This window comes from Sinohyriopsis cumingii, unplaced genomic scaffold (genome assembly GCF_028554795.1).
Source record: "Sinohyriopsis cumingii isolate HCF-2022 unplaced genomic scaffold, ASM2855479v2 utg001176l, whole genome shotgun sequence".
Lineage (NCBI taxonomy): Eukaryota > Metazoa > Mollusca > Bivalvia > Unionida > Unionidae > Sinohyriopsis > Sinohyriopsis cumingii.
Window position 1 is genome coordinate 268,606 of NW_028315968.1, and position 19,843 is coordinate 288,448.

Sequence of the window (19,843 nt, forward strand, 5' to 3'; positions counted from 1 at the left end):
ACATTTGACCTTGAAATCAATGTCTCTATGCTGATCATCAACTTGTTTACTAAAAAAAAAGTAATACAATTACACACAAAGTATATGTCTGGTTAAATTTTTATATTCAAGTCACTGTAAGCATGGTCACATTGAAGTACAAAAAAGCAGTGACCTCTGCCTGGACACAAGGTCAAATAGGTTTGATTTTCAAATTTGTCAACAACAGCATAGAGATGTTGGTTATAGATCTGCACCATTTTCATTCAGATCCATTACATACTTCACCTTATGTCAATACCACCAGCTGTTCCATAAAAGCTAAAAAAAGATGACTTTTTGGATGGCTACTATCATAATGGTTACAAATTCAAAGGTCAGATCAGCAACATTTTTGTCTGGGTCTGCTACATACTGTTTTAATGTAAAGCCATGTCAATGCAACCACATGAGGATTTATTTTCAACCAACTCACACAGTGTGAAATTGTCATATTTTCAGTAATCTTAGCCACACAACCCCTCCCAAAGAAGGAAGAGATAAAGGGACCTTTATTGACCACCATGATATGTGTCTTGTAGCCTGTACAGACAGTAAATAGTTCTGCTTATTGCTAAACAGTTTAAACATTTGATTGTCATAGATTTCATTAATATGTATGGCAAAAATAAACAACCATCTTGTCAAAGACACAGACTACTTACTGGGCTGAAAATAGCCAATTGTTAGGTCATTTAAGCATTGCTGTGGGGAGCCCCATTAGTCTTACTTGCAAAGGCAAAATACCCTAAGTGGAATAAATTAATTTGACTGAAGGGAAGTAAATCAATGAGATTAATTTTGAAGGAAAAGTGTTATCACACATGAGCCATCACAAGTAATGATTATTGGCAAGTTTGTGACCAGTGGCAACATTTCTTCAAAGTTTGCTTTTGCTCCATTTATTAGAGGCAAAACAGTAGCTGAAATAGTTTACTACAGTGGAACCTGTCTTGAAAGACCACCTCCTCTGCCAAAACATAATGGTCTCTCAAGACAGGTTTTACTAGTGTCATTAAGTTTTTAATGCAAAATGTCAAAATGCAGCTGTTTCAGTGAAGGATGAGCCTTATTTGAAGCTAACAAAGTCTTTCAAAACCAAATGTCAGAACTCTTAAGTTGACACAGTTTGACTTTGTGATGCACAATGGCAAGTGGAGCATTTTATTCTTACTGCTAATACCAAACACTATTTCAACGTAAGTCATTCTGGAGTGTGCAATATCTGTTGACATAGCAACACCATCCAGTATTGGGAGGATGAATGAATGCAGAGCTCAATCCATAGAGAAACTAACATGTTTAAACAATCATCAACAAGCCATTTTTCAGACCAGCATGTTTGACACTCCCAATGCAAATGCAGAAAGATAGTTTTCTATACTGAGAAAATTCAACCAGATCTTTGGGGATGTTTGAACAATAGTACCATCCAGTCTCTAATGAGTGCAATGATAAACAAAATGACACTAACATTTGCTTCAGGGGCCCCAAGTGGCCGAGTGGTCTAAAGCGCTCTCCGTCACCGCTATCTGTGTGGGTTTGAGTCTCGGACTCGGCCAATGTGGATATGTGAGAAAGCTTGCCGGTAGCTTCTTGTGGGTCGGTGGTTCTTTCCGGGGGTTTCCAGGGTTCTTCGTCCACCATTAATACTGGCCACCATGTATAGCCTGTCTTGTGCTGAAAAATGGCATTAAACCCTAAAACAACAACACTAGCATTTGCTTCAAACCTACCAATGAACTTCTGATAGCAAAAACGACTGAATCTAATTAAAACTGTATTCCACTGTCCAATGGGTTTTCAAGACAGAAACTTTGTGCAATATTTTAATTTACTGTCTGTGTGGTTGTGATTATATATCTGTGTGGTGATAATAACTGACAATCCTTAGTCTACCAATTATTTTTGGTCTGTAAGTCTATTAAATGATCCCAAAAAAAATATATTTTTAATTCATATATGAATTTCCTGACATTTTCTGTATGCTTATACGAGTAAATCAACTTAATAATTGTATGACATCATTTTTTTGTCACACACAGATCTCCTTTCAGACCACTAAACACACCTTTTGAGTCTTGTAATACTCCATAAGACTTTGAGAGGATGGCAGGTATACCTTTAGAAGAAAGAGCCATATGAAGATTTTCAAGATGGTCACAAAGGCAGCCATTTTGGCAGATAGATCAACATTAATACAGGATAGGTGGCGCTCTACAGTTTAGTATTTTGCATAGGGTTAGAATTTTAAGGAAAAAGAATTTCCCATGATTTCTTCACTGGTTATACTGGCTATATAATAAAGACTTTGTATATCTTAGGTGCTATTAAAATAACTTTTAATTCCCTTTATTTTGATATATGATTGATGGGTGTACTATGGGTTCTAGGGTATACAGCTTGGGCTCACTTAAGATGTGCTCGTTTAAAAAAACCTGCTACCTCCGCATGGTCATTTTCACTTCCTGGACTTCAGAGGTAAATTGTATAAAAAAGAGCCGATAACTTTTTTTTACTTTCAGATATTTTGTACTTGGTTCATTGCACTTTCAGTAAATGCTATTGCCTACTTCAGCAAAATTCGTTTTCCCTACTTTAATAATTGCTAAAGTTAGTGTACTTTTGATTAATTCTGGTTAATTTGTCAAGCACAGGGGAGCATCCATTTTGTATTACCGTGTGCTTAGATCATGTACAATTTCCACAAGTACAGTATCCAAAGAAATGTCAGCCACATTACATAAAAGTAACATAGAGGTATGCCAACATTATCTCCACTGTGCATCTTACAAATGCAAACAACTTCACCTTACCTATGTCACTCTCTCAAAAGTTCAAATTAATTGGTGAGTGCCCCCATATGGAACATGGGGTACAAATGTCTTTAATTGAAAACTCTATGTTGATATGATCATCCAATCAAGTGGAATAGTCATAGTTAATAATTACTGTATCAGCCATAATGGGAGGTCATATCTGGGTTTTTTAGGACCAACAAAATATGATCAGAAGTCTTTCATGAAGACTCCATGTGGATATGACAAGCCTGCCCTTCAGAACAATTTGCAAAAACAAGATTTTAAAAATGACCAACATGTTAACCATGCTGGAAGTCAGATGAACTTCATGTTCGTTTAGGAACATCAAGAGTCTTTCAGTCAAACCATGGAGTAAAAAGGACTGTTGATGTAAAAGCAGTAGAAATAACAAGATGGTGACCAATATTAGATGGTAACTAGTAGTATGAAACTGGGGGTTTTGCACCACTGGCCCCTCTTGCAGATTTGTTTCTACCCACCATAACAATTTAGCCCCTATGTAAGCATTGTCTGTTGTTCACTTTTAATTTGACTACATACATGCAGGCACCCATGTGATTCAATCAATTCAATCTTTGGTGGGTAGAGTCTCATCTGGATGGAAATGTCTGCAAAGAGGGCCAGTGGGGCAAAACATTGGTCTTTTGTACTACTTACTCAAGTCTGCAGTGATTATAGAAATGACAACAATCTTGCAGTCTATGGTAATGATCAATATACACACGATGGATGAAGATTGTTTTTTATTGGACTTTTTCTTTCCTTAAATCCAAGCAGTTTCACATTTGTACTTGTAATTGTCTGTGATTTTCCATTTCTGCCAGCACAGTCTCAAACTCAGCTGCACTGATTATTTTATCCACGATTGCTATATATAGTATATAAAGTATAATTTATGGATTGTATTGACACTGCTCTGTTCATCTGCAAGCAATCTGAAATAGATGTGTACTCAGGAATGTAGTCGCATCAAAATTAATTTGATTGCACCACCAGAGACACCATTTTACTATTGATATAGCTCCAACAACATTACTGATTAGTGCACCAACATTGATTGATGTCATGATTCCAGTCACACCAGATCAACAGCTGATGCTGCAGCAAGAATACTAGTAACATATGTAACTAAATGAACATATCTATTTTATGACCTACACAGTTCTTTTGGTAATTTCATTTTGCAGCTGTTATTCTGCATTGATTATTTTTTCAGGTCAATAAGACTGAAGGTCCATCACAGTTCATCTATTAATAATACAATCGCATATTTTAATTGCATGACAGGCAGAGCTTGTCCAGTCTTATCATCATGGGCACATGGAATGTGCAAACGCAATTCTAACCAATGATTCATTTTTACTGGCACTAATGTCATGCAGATATAAAAAACCTCTTCCCCATGAACACTCACATCTTCAGTGATTGTGTATTCTGTTGGTTTAGTGCCCATCTCATATAAAAACACCAATTATGCCAACACTTTTGATAAGTAACGATCGTCTTTGCACAAAGACTGTTACCCAAACAAGTGCATCCTAGTTGAATAACGATCAAGATTTTTCATTCCTCAGTTGAGTCAATATTGGTCTAAAATATCTGATAGTGAATGAAACTGGGGTGAATACATTGGTGAATGCCACTTCACCATTATTGAAACAATCCTGCAGTGTGTTTGCATCCGTTGCTGCAGTTAGTGATCTGGCATTTTTAAATGCACATGCGATGATTCTAAACTGGCTTCAAGTTGGTTGTGGAGTGTCCAAATGGCAATTTATACTTGATCCTTAACAAAATTACATAGCTATTCATATGAAGGTTTGGTAACCCCACTCTGAATTAGATATTCAGAGACCATTGGAAGAATATTGCTATTGTTGTTAACATCCGCTGCCAGCTGATCCAAGACCCTGTCAGTAAATGTTGGATATTACATCACCATAATCAGATTCCATTACATATATAATAGTGATAAGATCTAATCTTAAACACAAATGCCAAAGATGGTTAAGTACCTGTGCTTTGAACCGAACTGCATTTGTGAAAAAAATCTTCAACATGACCAGATTTGTCGAGATGTGATATAGGTGATAGAAATCCAAGATGTCACTGATTATTTATCAACATTACCTTTGTACCCCACCCACATTTACACCCAGTTGAAATAAACAATTATGATCCAGACCTGTGCACTTTTAAGAAGTGATGTTTAGATCTATCAAAGTCATTATCATTAAGAAAAATTAAATTGACCATAAGCTAAGGTTTGGGAAGTTAGTGTTTTCCTCTCCTTCTCTGATTCCTGCAACTGAGCTCTGTGAAGTTACTATGCATGGTGGTGTGAGTACCTGAGCAATTTCTTCTTGCTGGAATATTAACTGTATCAACCTAGTTTTTGAAAAATGCAACCTACAAGCCGCTGTCCCTAATTTCACCATTGTCAGTGAGCTCAACCAGATTCTTTACCACAAAGTCTCTTTTCAACTTGATAATAATATCTTGAATGTCCACGTTAAATGTTCAAAAGTGATCGTCAAAAATCATAAGGTCATCTGGACTGATGCAAACAACCTTGAAGGCAAACTCATTCGAATCTGCTTTAGTAGCAAATAAGCTCAGATCCAAATCAGCACTGTGTCATTGAGCAGAATAACGTCCATAAATGTCAATAGACATTGTTATATAATATCACATGTACTTTAATGTGAAATCAGTAAGTGTTTGCAGGGTCGGTCAATGCTACAGTGCATGTAATGCTTCAATGACAAGATGACTGCATATGGGACCATCCAACTGAGTTTGTATTGGTATTTGAATACAATGCTTTGTCAACCAGTGTCATGGGATAAATAATAACAACTTCAACTGACGGTGAAAGAACATATGAGTCAAAATACAATCTATGTTGAGGTGTTACCACATGTGCAACCCAATGAGTGCCAGGACCTGTTGTTGAATCCAGATTGACAATGCTAGGTTCATGTGTGCATGACATCATTGATAAACACCATAACGGTGCAATCTTCTGTGACTGGCTAATCAAGACCTTTACCCAAGGGTATTCCATGGCTTGTGCCTGGCAATCAAAGGCTCATCCATTTTTTTATGTGTCCATCAACCACCTTTTTCAAAGCTATTCCTGATGCCGTTTTGATATACTCTAATTCCGCAGCTTTTGCAACTGCTGGAGCCACTGCTTCCAACAATGCTGGAATCACTGCAAGGAATGGAAATATTCAGTCTTTTCATTTGTGTAATCTCCAACTTGGATAATTTTAATGTCACTGAGGTGTTATTATGTTTTGCCATATTAAGTCAGGTGAGCTGTGTTTGGGTCAACCACACATTTCTGGTCAATTTTGCCGAAAAAAGTTTTAGTATGACCCCATGATTATTTTTTATTGCATTTTTTATTTTTGCAAGTTGATTTTGAGTAAAGATGAACTTCAAATCATGATAGGACATTATATATCTAAAATATGTAACAGGTTTAATTATGAATTTTCCACAGGTGCATCAATCTCCCTTTTTCAACCACTAACAATAGTGTTTTGTCAGAAAGCATCACAGCATAGGATCAATATCCAAAACCAGCATTGCTGACACAAGCATGAAAATACATGTCAACAATGGACTGTCTGAAGCATGAAAATACATGTCAACAATGTACTGTCTGAACAACTCCAGTCATTCCAGTGTGAAATAATGAATCGAATACAACATACAAAAGTCTTGTTGGGGAATTTGCAGATCCGTGTCAGCATTGTGATGCTGGTCCATGTATAACCACAGACTGTGATATTCACATGCAATATGAGGAGTGACTTCAGCATGGCTAAGTTGAATTTCTTCAGAGGGCTCTTGATGGAGTCACCTAATTTTGTACTCAGTGAATAGAGGCATCTTAATTTAAATCCTCAAAAATATATATCTCAAGTCTAGGAGGGAGTTTAGACACTTCCATAAACAACCTTCACAGTTTCTACACACAGGGCTATACTAATCCATTTACCCAATCCTGGAGCAGTCTTAAATTTGGTACTTGATAAAGGTAAAAACAAAACAAATTCTTGATCCGTTAAATAAATAATGCAATTTCTTTAAACCATCCTATATTTTATTTTACCTAATGTTTCAACGGTACTTGTTATATTTTTTGGCCATGCTCTCAAAAGCACAAGTTCAATTTTCCTGTCAGCTTGCCCTGGGCAAGTGGACTTCTATAAAATTTGTAAAGCCTTTATAAAATAATTCTTTTAAATTTGTAAAATTTGTGTTCTCATACCTAAATTAAATTCAAGCAAGATATTGCTATAAGAATGGATCAAAATTATTCAAATTTTTAAGTATTTTCAATTTTCAAAGTAACCTTCCATGACAAGAATCAAATTAATTTTGATTCAAAGTTATTGGCTTTGCTAATATATTAATCCTGCCCCATAAGAATCTGAGTAACTTTGACATTTGTTGACGGTAGAAAACTCTCATGTTTTCTAATGAATCAGCTTTTGCATGCCGAAGGGAACAGTTTCATACTGAAAGGCCAATTTCACCTCAGAGAGGTAATTGGATCTTTCCTATAGCAGTCATCTCATATAACAAAATGGACTCATCCAGCAACTTCTCCTTAGAGAGGTAATTGGATCTTTCCCATAGCAGTCATCTCATATAACAAAATGGACTCATCCAGCAACTTCACTTTTGAGAGGTAATTGTTTCTTTCCTATAGCAGCCATCTCATATAACAAAATGGACTTGTCCAGCAACTTCACTTTTGAGAGGCAATTGGATCTTTCCTATAGCAGTCATCTCATATAACAAAATGGACTCATCCAGCAACTCCACTTTTGAGATGTAATTGGATCTTTCCTATAGCAGTCATCTCATATAACAAAATGGACTCATCCAGCAACTCCACTTTTGAGAGGTAACTGGATCTTTCCTATAGCAGTCATCTCATATAACAAAATGGACTCATACAGCATCACAGCATGCATACAGATAAGATAGGCATGATTACCATGAAGAAGTAGCAATAACAAGATTTTCATGCTCACCACCAAGGCAGCCATGCTGAATTTTGGAGGGGGGCTATTTGTCTTTTAGGACCAACTAGACCTCAGGATAGAAGAGAATGCTAAGCTTCATGACTTTCTTCCAAGTATTTTATGAGGATTTGCTCATGGATAAAGGGACATGGGCCCATCACAATAGCTTTTCTGGTCTTGAGCCTGTGGAGCTAATCACATTAAAACATTGTCATTATATTTTCAGGATTTAGTGGAGTTGAAGGAAATGAAAACTAAATGCCCAGTGGAATACTCAGCATGATACAAAGCCGCAGACATGGCCTAATTTGTACTTTCTTAAACAAGACCTGCATAAAGCCTGCTCTGCATGGAATGGGCTTTTTTATGAATAATGCAAGTTAACAAATGTTTAAATTAGGCAATTAAATTATATCAAATCTTTGTTATAGGAATCACTTTATTTTTAAAATGGACTCATCTAACAGCTTGCATTTTGGAGAAGTCAGTCATGATCACCAAGAGCAAGACGGTTCCAATTTAATGCTGTGGGATTATCATTGGAATGGCCATCACTTCAAATGAAAATGCATACATTGGTGTTTATTGAGATACAATTGGTTTCTTTGGAAATGCAAAATATTCAAAAGAACTGAATAATTTTCATCCAGTTTTTTGCAGTTTTATGCTTTTAATTGATATATTGAAAAGTCCCAAGATCAAAACCTCAGTAAGCCAAAAGCAAAGGTGATGTGACCATTAGCAGATTTTAATGTATTAGATTACAAAATGGGTGGATTAATTTTATTGTAACCAAATTGCCCAGAATCTGTCAAATGAATCTCATTTATCAGAAGAAAAGGCATTAGGAACTCAACAATACCTGTCTGTCTGTCTCTTTCAATTTTGTGATGATTTATTGCACTTGGCAATCTTAAGTTTGAATTTGAGTCCTGTTTGTCAGGCAAGTACACTTGTCCAACCCTGATTCACGGACTGAAGAAGTAGTGGCAAAGTGTCCACATAAAGATCACAGAGATCTCGGAAACGCTTAATTATGTGTTTTTGGATGCCAATTTTTGATCTAGGACGCAGAAAATCACTGAGGCGGGAGTCATCTGTACGCATGTAATAGGTGTGGGGCAAATTTCAAAGACTTGCCAGTCCTGCTTCAGCCACCTGCTTTGTGGGAAAATGTGTTGATCAATTAGCTGTGCTGATATTTACAATGACAGAATTCAGTGACTGAAAGACCCTTTGATGTACATACATGTTGCCATTATAAGAGTACATAAAAAAAAACATGATGCAATAGGTGGGTGGCAAGTTCAAAGGCTTTAACTGGCGGCTGCATGGTAAAATGTACCGATATTCACAGCGATTGAATTCAGCGGCAGAAAGACCCAGAGATGTACATGCTGTCATTTATAAAAGTACATCAAATAAACACCTTTAGCTTTCGTTATTGTGTTCATTTCTGAATGTATTGGAATAAGTAGTGCACCAGAATCAAGACATGTTGAGACTCAGACAAAATGCCATTTGTAAATTTGGATAAGTATTTTTGGGTTAAACAGCAAACTTACAAAGATTGTAATGAGATCCAGAAGAGTGCTAAAGCTGCTAGAATTGATAGTTCGGATAGGACAGTAGCTAAGTGTAAGAAAGCGTGTGATGCCTAGCTTAGTGCTTGGAATAAGTCCTTACTTGGATTGACAAAATTCAATATTGCTCTGATGGAAGAACAAGCGCTATTTAAGAGGCACATTGACTGACCATAGTTTTTTTAAATGCCCCTCGCCTTTGCAAGGTTAGTTCTAGTGTTGTAGCGAAATGTATTCATCAATACATCAGTAGCTAGGCCTAGTTTTGATATCAATTACATTGACAAACAAACTATTGCCCATTCACAAGCATATGTTTTGATAGCTGATTAACCATTAACCCTTTTCCGAATAAGGTAGCAACTATCAATTTCCTGCATGATATCCTTTGATGATAAAATATACAAATATGTATTTTAAGATCAGAATCGGTGATCTGGATATATATTTATTAACTGCCTTTTATACACTATTTCGTCATAAAATTAGTTTGAAACTGTAAGTGAACCAGTAGGCCTATTGGAAATAAAGGCGGACTTTGCTAAGTCTGGGATGTACCAGTTTATTAGATTGTCTGTTTTCGTAAATCATCGGGTGAATATTTTCAGAAAAATAGACATATCATTGAAAGCAAAGCCAAGGTATTATTTTATAAAAGATTTAACTTTAAAATGCAAATTATGTAGGCCAGAAATGTATGGGACAATGCTATGTTGTGGAATTCGTGAGATGCGCTTTAAGGTCTAAGCTGTTTTCCGACTTGACACGTATTTGCAAAAATACGGGGAAAAAACAGCAAATCAAATACTATTTAACCATTGTCTAAAATTACTACAAGGATGTAGACAAATAAATAAACCATAAATTTGCAATTCTGTCAATGGACTGTTGTAATGAAACTATATTAAAGTGAGTGATTACATTATGAAAACCTCTCCATCTAAAAATAGATGCAATCACGTCTGTGTTGATTCTGTGGGAAAGAAGGGACTGCAACTTTTGATGGTGGGACTCCTATTTTTACCAAAATGGTAGTCCTGGACTCCTAGTTTTAAAATCCTAGCGAGACCTCTGGATCATATTTTGTTAGGTTTTTAAATTAATGGTTTCTAGCAAACATGCAATCTACGAAAATTGTAAGGTGTCAATAGTACGACTTCTCAACCAATTATAAGCATTTGCATAAAGATAATCCATTAAAGACAGGAAAGACAAAAAACAAGCAAGAAAGACAACAGAATATAGATACTGGAACATATATACATATGTGTAAATGCATATATACAGTAATACCTCGTGCATTCGCGTTTCTGGATTCGCAAATTCACGGATTCGCGAAATTTTCATTGGTACCCTCTACGTACATGTTTTCTTTATTTTATTCAATTGTACCTTTGTTATATGACTTCTGTGACATATGAAATTTACCTAGTTTACCTTCCTGACAATGACAAAGAAAACATCAGTCATTAAGTTTACAGTCCCATTCGTTACTTGGTTTTACCTTACTGTGAGTGCAAAAGAAAACGGCAGCCAATGAATTAGTATAGGGGTAATATTAGTATACATGTACCGTACTGTAAATGTGCTAGTGTGGCAAATACTCATTAGGCGATACTGTAGTCTATTTTTACGTCAACCATTTATTTCTCTTTTTAAGGGTAATGTATTAGGCTAACTTTTAAATGAAATTAAAGTGCATTGGGAGCATGATTTGGGTCATATTTAGGGTTTAAACCCTAGAAATAAGCAATTATTAGCATTTTGAGTGATTCATACCAAACATTCGCGATTCCTCCTGATCCGCGACTGGTTCTGGAACCTAACCTTGCGAATGTTTGAGGTATTACTGTATATATATAATATATATATATATATATATATATATATATATATATATATATATATATATATATATATATATACTTAACAAGAAACAGAATAATTATCAAAAGAGTGTTCTGTGTGTCTGTTTTCTTAACACACACACATACATACACTTATTTTTCATAGATTTATTTTAATGTGTATGCCTGTTATCCTGTTTTTACATAACTTTACTGACCATTTTCAAGAGACTGGATAATTCTTCCTTATGAGCGTGTCTTTGAAACACCCATATCACAGCTTGAATAAACCAGGTGCCATATTTTTTATTCCGCAGTGAAATGAAACCTACATGTACAAGAGTGTTAAATATTAATAATAATAATAATAATAATAACAATAATAATAATAATAATGCTTTATTTATAGAGGGTGACTCATTAGTCAAGGACAATTCTCCCTGGCCTTCTAAGGAGAATATAACAATGCACATTGATATGCACATTGAAGATAGCAATAATTACCAAAATTACTATTAAAATACTAAATTCCATTATCTATTATAAGCACATACATGCTCATGATATCTCTTCTTAAATACTCTATTATTTTCAGCAGATTTTACATGTAGTGGAAGCTTGTTCCACATAACAGTACCAGAGTATTGTAAGCTTTTTTTAAATTGTTCTGTTCTTGGTTTTGGTGGTAGAAGGTTTCCATGTTATATTGATCTCAACTGGTATTGTTTTGAAAAAGGCCTGAATAAGTCCTGAAGATACTCTGGTGCAGTTCCATGTAGACATTTATATAAAAGAAATGCCTTGTGAAAATCTATCCTGTCATATATTGTGAATCATTTGAGTTCTGTAAATAATGCTTATGAGGGATGATCAATAGATGCATCTAAAATTACGTATGCTGCTCATTTCTGAAGTTTATAAATCCTGTCAAGCTCAGATTTAGCAGTTTCCCCATACGTTTGAACAATAATCCATTGTTGGAAGAATATATGACTTGTAGTATAGATTTTGAGTTTCCATAGGTAAATATTCATAAACTTCTCTTTCATGTTATCTTAATTAAGGATAAAATATAAAAACTCAGCATTTAAATAACACCTAGATTATATTAAAGAGTATTATACATGTATTGGTAATTGGCCACAAAATTTGGCATTTTCTTTATGATTTACATATAACTTTATATTCTAAAAATGTTCATTATGCAATCATTATTTCTGAATATAGCTTCCAATGTTTTTGTACAGTATAATGAATAAAGTGCCACTTGTCACATAACCTGTTATTACAGTAAATTGTAGCATCACAATTGTGGATCACCTTTTTCGCACTCTTCCTGTTTATACTTAATTTATTGGAGAGTACTGCACAGGAGTGCAACTTGCAGAACAATAAAGATAAAGAACACCCACTAATAAAATGTCCAACTTGATAAATATAAAATATTATTATTATACAAGCCAAATGAGCAAAGTCCCATTTTTGGGTCTTGTTTTGAGGGACTTTTTTGCTATAAGTATTTCATAAATATCTTTTTGGGTAATTTGTTATGCAAGAACAACATTCACACCAGGCTCACTAAGTTTAATTGTTTATTGGAACACTTTAAAAAGAATCTAATCCTTGGGACTTTACCTTTGGTCTCAAACTCCACCTTTAGTTCTTACAAAACTTCAATTGCTTGCTTCAATACTTTAGACACATGGTCTCAAATTCTTTCGTCGTGTTCAAACAATAGTTCAAATTTTTGTCGGAACACTCTAGACAGATGCTCAACTGTACAGTAAGACAAAATCTCAAACATTTTCCTCGTGTCTGAGCAACAGTTCGAAATATTTTTGGAACACTCAAGACAAAATCTGAACACTGCAGTAGGGCACAGCCTTTCAACTCATTTTCTGCATTCTATCAATAGTTCAAATGTTCCTTAAAATACTCTGGACAGAATCTGAACCCTGCAGTAGTGCATATCTTTCGGTCTCAAAACCTTCCCTTGTATGCTAACAAATGTCTGAGCTAAGAAAAATTGTGATCTCGATATTCTATAAATTCTGAATCCTGAGAAGAGATGAATTACATCTTGGTTTTATTCATTAAATTACATTATCTTGGTGGAGGTTATTTTCTAATGTGTATAAACACAGAATATACTGAAGAGATAACTCTGACTACATCATATACCTGGATGTGTAGCGAAGGCAGTCAGTATGTCCCGATTTGTCGCAATTTTAGCTTCACTTGATTCTGTTTTTGCATCAGGTTGATTTAAGCTCATACCCATCATGCTGTCCAGGACATCTGAAGTATCTCGTCCAGTGCTTGCTGCTCCTCCTGAATCTTTGCCCTCTTGTAAAGGAAAGAAAGAAACCAAGAAATAGTTGGAACCAATCCAGTTAAACATACATGGCACCTTGGGAAGACACTTTTTAAACAATATATGTTAGGGTACTCCGATTACTCAGAGGGTTCATAAAATGATACAAGGTCTAACCTGCTTGTTTGGGCGACTACTCGAAAAAAATAAAAAGTGCTACCATGGGTCTAATGTATATTTTACTGGAACAAACTTAAGGATTAATTAATGATGATATAATAACTGGACATATATATGGTCTGTCATCTACAAAGAAAATTTTACATCACTATGCATTTTGTTACACTAGATAAAGTAGGATGTTCATCTAGCACACATTTTATAAGCCCTGAAGAAAAATGCTGGAGGTTAAAAGAAATGCTGGTGAATTTTCCAAAACCAGATGCCAACATCCAGTAATCTCCTCTACCAGGTAGAATTTTTCATCTTTTCAGCAGCCCTTTGTGAAAAAGGTAGGGATAATGTAAGGCTACTTTTTAAAAAATAATGGGGAAAAGCAGCATAAAATTGGGACATTATCCAAAGGAATCATGCAAGAAACCAGGGACAAATGAAAATAATGCAAAAAGGTCAGCAAAGTGGCAGTGGCATGGAAAGACAAAAGAGTGGTGCATTTATTTTCAACAGGTGATTATCCAGCCAAATTTCACAATATGATACCCAGAAAGCAGTGTGATGAGAGAATTGTTCAAGTGCCATATCCTTCAATTTGTGACACTTTACAATGACCACATGAGTGGAGTGGATACAGCAGATCTAATTTGAATACAGCTCCTTGCATAATGCACAAGCAGGAAGCAGTGGCTCTGTTTTGGTTCAAATTTTTCAAATGCAAATGCATTCATCATGATAAAGTTGAGCCCAAACCATCAGAAGTTGGATTGACAAAGGAGAAGAAGAATGTGAATCATGCTAGATTTTCAGATCAAATTAGCACAGCAGTTTTGGGGTACATTTAGAGAATTGAGGAGAAAAAGACGGTTGATGGAGTAGGCATCATCAGTGTTCTAAGGCAAAAGTGAAGAGAGAAACAAAAGTCAAATGTTCAACATGTGGAATAAATCGTTGCTTTGACTGCTTTGAACCTCACCACAAGGCAATGCAATAACTGGGATCTATCCATCTTGGGGATGAATATAGTTTTAAAAAATCTGTAAAACATTTATAACAATTATATGTATTTCTTATTTATGGATTATAGGAAGCCTTTTAATTTTGATATGGCAATAAGTAATAAAAGATAAGAGTGACATTATCAACACAATAAAATATTTACAAGTAATATGTAATGAAAGAATATGATTTTGCTGTAGTTCCAAATCTACTCTTGGGAGGAGCAGCAGAGAATGTGTATATCTATACCATGGCTTGGGGAGAAAGCAATTACCAGCCTCTCTCCAGTACAGCAGCACCAGGCCTTAATAAGTTAACCTGAGAAGGCCCAAACTCTGGTCCTCTAATGAGAGCTATGGACTTGAGTTTGCATAAATATTGGAAAGAAGTGGAGGGAATTAAATCCTATCTCTCAGAGATGGCCCAAATCCTGGTCATCTAATATATATATAAAGCATCTTCAAATCTCCTATAAGATATGGCCTTGAACCAAAATATGTCTGAATATGGTTTGTAGGGACCATTTTCTCCACTGAACAACTCAACTGAAGTCATGTGGCCAAGAGGTCAATTTGTGTGTAATGCTCATGGAAAACTATCAGCACATGACAGACTATACTGTTGGCTTTCATAAAGACAAACTATCAGCACATGACAGACTATACTGTTGGCTTTCATAAAGACAAACTATCAGCACATGACAGTCTATACTGTTGGCTTTCATAAAGACAAACTATCAGTACATGACAGTCCATACTGCTGGCTTTCACATGACAGCCTATACTGTTGGCTTTCATAAAGACAAACTATCAGCACATGACAGCCTATACTGTTGGCTTTCATAAAGACAAACTATCAGCACATGACAGTCTATACTGTTGGCTTTCATAAAGACAAACTATCAGCACAGACAGACTATACTGTTGGCTTTCATAAAGACAAACTATCAGCACATGACAGACTATACTGTTGGCTTTCATAAAGACAAACTATCAGCACATGACAGACTATACTGTTGGCTTTCATAAAGACAAACTATCAGCACATGACAGTCTATACTGTTGGCTTTCATAAAGACAAACTATCAGCACATGACAGCCTATACTGTTGGCTTTCATAAAGACAAACTGTCAGCACATGACAGCCTATACTGTTGGCTTTCATAAAGACAAACTGTCAGCACATGACAGCCTATACTGTTGGCTTTCATAAAGACAAACTGTCAGCACATGACAGCCTATACTGTGGCTTTCATAAAGACAAACTGTCAGCACATGACAGTCTATACTGTTGGCTTTCATAAAGACAAACTATCAGCACATGACAGACTATACTGTTGGCTTTCATAAAGACAAACTATCAGCACATGACAGCCTATACTGTTGGCTTTCATAAAGACAAACTATCAGCACATGACAGCCTATACTGTTGGCTTTCATAAAGACAAACTATCAGCACATGACAGCCTATACTGTTGGCTTTCATAAAGACAAACTATCAGCACATGACAGCCTATACTGTTGGCTTTCATAAAGACAAACTATCAGCACATGACAGCCTATACTGTTGGCTTTCATAAAGACAAACTATCAGCACATGACAGCCTATACTGTTGGCTTTCATAAAGACAAACTATCAGCACATGACAGTCTATACTGTTGGCTTTCATAAAGACAAACTATCAGCACATGACAGCCTATACTGTTGGCTTTCATAAAGACAAACTATCAGCACATGACAGCCTATACTGTTGGCTTTCATAAAGACAAACTATCAGCACATGACAGTCTATACTGTTGGCTTTCATAAAGACAAACTGTCAGCACAGACAGACTATACTGTTGGCTTTCATAAAGACAAACTGTCAGCACAGACAGACTATACTGTTGGCTTTCATAAAGACAAACTGTCAGTACATGACAGACTATACTGTTGGCTTTCATAAAGACAAACTATCAGCACATGACAGACTATACTGTTGGCTTTCATAAAGACAAACTATCAGCACATGACAGACTATACTGTTGGCTTTCATAAAGACAAACTATCAGCACATGACAGTCTATACTGTTGGCTTTCATAAAGACAAACTATCAGCACATGACAGTCTATACTGTTGGCTTTCATAAAGACAAACTATCAGCACATGACAGCCTATACTGTTGGCTTTCATAAAGACAAACTATCAGCACATGACAGTCTATACTGTTGGCTTTCATAAAGACAAACTATCAGCACATGACAGCCTATACTGTTGGCTTTCATAAAGACAAACTATCAGCACATGACAGCCTATACTGTTGGCTTTCATAAAGACAAACTATTAGCACATGACAGACTATACTGTTGGCTTTCATAAAGACAAACTATCAGCACATGACAGACTATACTGTTGGCTTTCATAAAGACAAACTATCAGCACATGACAGACTATACTGTTGGCTTTCATAAAGACAAACTATCAGCACATGACAGACTATACTGTGGCTTTCATAAAGACAAACTATCAGCACATGACAGTCTATACTGTTGGCTTTCATAAAGACAAACTATCAGCACACGACAGCCTATACTGTTGGCTTTCATAAAGACAAACTATCAGCACACGACAGCCTATACTGTTGGCTTTCATAAAGACAAACTATCAGCACATGACAGCCTATACTGTTGGCTTTCATAAAGACAAACTATCAGCACATGACAGCCTATACTGTTGGCTTTCATAAAGACAAACTATCAGCACATGACAGCCTATACTGTTGGCTTTCATAAAGACAAACTATCAGCACATGACAGCCTATACTGTTGGCTTTCATAAAGACAAACTATCAGCACATGACAGCCTATACTGTTGGCTTTCATAAAGACAAACTATCAGCACATGACAGTCTATACTGTTGGCTTTCATAAAAACAAACAAAAGATAAAGGCAGTCAGAGACAAACAACTAACATTGCACAGATTATTAAATTGACTGACAATAGTTAAGGTTGTTTTGTGTTGAGCACTGCTGTGGGTAAGACCATTAGATTAATATGCATAGGTAATGGAACAAACCAATTTGTTTTAAGTTATGTAAATCAGAAAGATGTGTGTTATAAAACAAAAGTTAATAACACTTAAGCCATCTTTATTCAAGATTATTGGTCTCATCATGACCTGCAGTAACATTTCATTGAAGTCAGATTTCACTGGTTATATAAAATGTAAGACATGAAAATTTTTGTAGTTGTAATAGGTGAAAGTGTGATTCATTTTTTATGGGAAAATATCATCTGTGAAGTAAGCAAAGAAAATCCAAAATTTAGAACTCCTGCTTGACAGAGTTAAGCACAAAGACAATGGAGCAGCAGAGGAAGTGAACAGACCATTTGCTGGATTGTCATTTTTGGAAAAATAAGGCTTCCTATGAAAATGAAAATACAAGGTCAATAATACCAAACCAAAGCCTCTAACTAACCAAGAGTTTCTCTAATTGAGTTAGTTTGTCTTGTTACTTTATTGTTGTCGTAAGTGTTTTTTAGAAAGTATACATGTGTGTTTACCCACTGTGATACTTCAATGAGGTTGCACTCCCTCTGCTGCTGTAATTAAATCATTGTTATATCAATAATGGCACCAGCTATGGAGTCTTATACAGCAAGATTAGCTTGAGAGAGAGATTAGAAGCAATCAAAAAATGTCTTCCCGTCTGTGATTTTGTTAGACAAAAACTACAAGAACATCAAGAATCTCAGGTTGAATTTGCAGAAGGCACAGAACAGTTATTTAGACCTGTTACAAAAGTTACTGAAAGAGTTGCAGAGGCTGCTGAATGTTTTCTTCCATCAGTAAGACAAACTGCTGAGCAAAAAAGCAAAAAGAACTAAACAAACAAAACAGATTTTACAAGATTTTACCTCCCCCTGTAAATGAAGAAATACTTAAAGGTATTGGCAAAGTTTGTACTGAAATAGCCAATGTGAAAAAAGAACTTGCACCTAAACCTAAAGTAAGAAAAGAAAATATTGAATTGATAAATAAATTCAGAGATGATTTTATTGAAGAACTTAAAAATACTAAAGAAGAAAAATTACCTGAGAAAATATTAATTAGTATGTTTAATAAATCTAGTATTTTAAAACCCGGTTATGAAAATGTAAATGATCATAATCTTATTTAGCAACCAAAAACAAGCCAGAGATGATGATTTAAGATATACAAGTCTTGTTAAAGAAGTACAAAGACTTTATAATGAGGTACTGAAACAAAAACCTCTTCTGCCGCATTTCCCCATGCAAAAGCCTTCATATCAACTTCCTCCACCACAGCAACAAATAGAATGACAACAATTTTCTTCAGTGCAGCAAAAGAGATGAAGGTGGAACTTGAATAGTCTAGAGAAGAAAGAAAACAGAGAAAAATAAATGAAGCAAAAAAAGAAGAAAAGAAACAGAGAAAAGAAAAAATGAGATTTACAGAAATCAGACGGTAGGAGAAATTGCGTTTTTCACTAAGCAAGGAAAGAGATCCTGACAATGAATCTTTTGGCGCTACTGGAAGTGGTTTTTCTTCCCCGACCACACCTAAGGGAAGTGGTCTTATTGCTTGTCCTAAGAATGTTCTTTCTGATGTAGAACGACTAGAAATCCTCATTGGAGGGAAACGTGACGGAAATATTTCTCCAGGAATTATTAATGAAGTGGCTGATATTTGTCAAGATTATTTACAGGCGGTATCATGGACATTGATGTTTATCAGTCTCTTATCCATGAAATCATTGATGATTATCACAGTGATTAGATAAATAAATAATAAATAAAATGATCGTACATAATGCTCAATGTGGACCTGTAATGGTCAGGGTGATAAATTTGCGACTGCCAACTTACGAAGCAATTTGCAGTGATGAGCTCAGTGATGTTGTTCAAAGTTTATTTAACAGAATAGCCCCCAAAAAAACACCAAATGCAAAACAACTAGGAATGAAATCTATCGAGTTATTTGTGAAAATATTCCTGGCATGATTGGTGATGTTGCCAGAGAAGCATTCTTGGCA

The 19,843-nt window shown here is 35.5% G+C and overlaps 1 protein-coding gene across 2 annotated transcripts in view; it reads right to left on the reverse strand.

Moving 5' to 3' along the window:
• Positions 1-19,843, reverse strand: part of LOC149772749 (caspase-3-like) — a 94,218-nt gene that overhangs the window by 6,308 nt on the left and 68,067 nt on the right. For both annotated transcript variants that reach the window (XM_089947288.1, XM_089947287.1), the window contains exons 7-8: positions 13,500-13,664; positions 11,537-11,646 (exon numbers count right to left, since the gene is read on the reverse strand). In XM_089947288.1, coding sequence (XP_089803414.1) covers positions 11,537-11,646; positions 13,500-13,664 — 275 coding nt within the window. The remainder of the gene's footprint in view (positions 1-11,536; positions 11,647-13,499; positions 13,665-19,843) is intronic.